The sequence below is a fragment of the Octopus bimaculoides genome, chromosome 27 (assembly GCF_001194135.2).
Source record: "Octopus bimaculoides isolate UCB-OBI-ISO-001 chromosome 27, ASM119413v2, whole genome shotgun sequence".
Taxonomy (NCBI): domain Eukaryota; kingdom Metazoa; phylum Mollusca; class Cephalopoda; order Octopoda; family Octopodidae; genus Octopus; species Octopus bimaculoides.
In genome coordinates, this window is record NC_069007.1 from 16,351,366 (window position 1) to 16,352,630 (window position 1,265).

The window sequence follows — 1,265 nt, forward strand, 5'->3', positions numbered from 1 at the left end:
ATATATATATATGGGCATTGTTGCAGGATGACGATATATATAAAACAATTATTTGACGAAAGTACTGAATACTGAATATATCCATTGTAAAAAGTTTAAAGTTTAAAGTTTAAAGTTATTCACCGCCATTGTGTAATGACAATGTCAGGGTGGAGGCGGACGTGAATTGGTAAGCATTTGAACAACAACTAAACAAATACATCTAAAAATTTATCAATGCGTGACATACCTTCTCTAGTAAGCCTGGGTTTGACATCAGTCTGTTCAGTCGTGTCCTAGTCATAGCATCAAACGCGTCGTTGGTGGGAGCCAGTACAGTAAGTTGAAGGTTTTCCGTATTCAATAACTTGTTAACGCCAGCGACCTCAATGGCTTGACGGAATTGGCTGTAAATAAGCAATGATTAATTTGATTTGATACATAAGGAAATACAGGGTGCCGCTTGGAAAAGTAGCCCGGGTTCCGTAGCATTGTGTAAATACAGAAATAAATTTAGACACACGAAAAAGCCACCGGCCTTTCGTTTGCAAGTCTTGTTGTATTTCGATCGCTTGTGACTGTTGAACAAAGATGGCGCACTAGTCGATTGTTTGTTACGTTAGCCTCACCGCATCCTCACATTAGCTGATAGCAAGATTGCCGCAGTCCAATGACTTAGGCAAGGAAAAAACTAGGATAATTTAGGATGAAGTGACATTTATATAGGTTTGGTCGATCAGCGTCTGACCAAAGGGCTAAACGAAAACAACAGCAACAATAGCTAAAAACAAGGAAAAGATCACGTGTATACCTTAGGGTAGGGTCACTCTGAACGAGCCCCATCAACGTTTGTTCTGGTGGTATGAGGACTTTGTCAATGGTATGAATAACGCCGTTACCACTCTTTCGGTCAGAAGTCATCACTCTGGCATCGTCCACCATTATGCCCTGAAAATAGAAGACAGCAACATTATCATTGTCATCGTTGTCATCATCGCCATCATCATCATTATGTCGTCGTCGTCATCATCATCGTCTTCAATGCGCCACAATCATCATCATCATCATCATCCTTCTCCTCCTCCTCATCATCTTCATCCCCATTTTCCTTATTATCATCATTACGTCCGCATCACCAACGCGTCACCACAACCATGATGATGATGATGATGATGATGATGATGATGATGCTCAAAAGCCTTGTGAGTGAATTTGGGGAACGGAAACCGAAAGAAGCTCGTCGTATATACATACATATACTTACACACGCATATATATATATATAT

At 40.3% G+C, this 1,265-nt stretch overlaps 1 protein-coding gene across 1 annotated transcript in view; it reads right to left on the bottom strand.

The window, feature by feature from the left end:
• The window catches only part of LOC106872532 (transforming growth factor-beta-induced protein ig-h3), a 3,633-nt gene that overhangs the window by 1,063 nt on the left and 1,305 nt on the right, over positions 1–1,265 (bottom strand). The window contains exons 2-3 of the mRNA XM_014919556.2: positions 791–927; positions 230–386 (exon numbers count right to left, since the gene is read on the bottom strand). Coding sequence (XP_014775042.1) covers positions 230–386; positions 791–927 — 294 coding nt within the window. The remainder of the gene's footprint in view (positions 1–229; positions 387–790; positions 928–1,265) is intronic.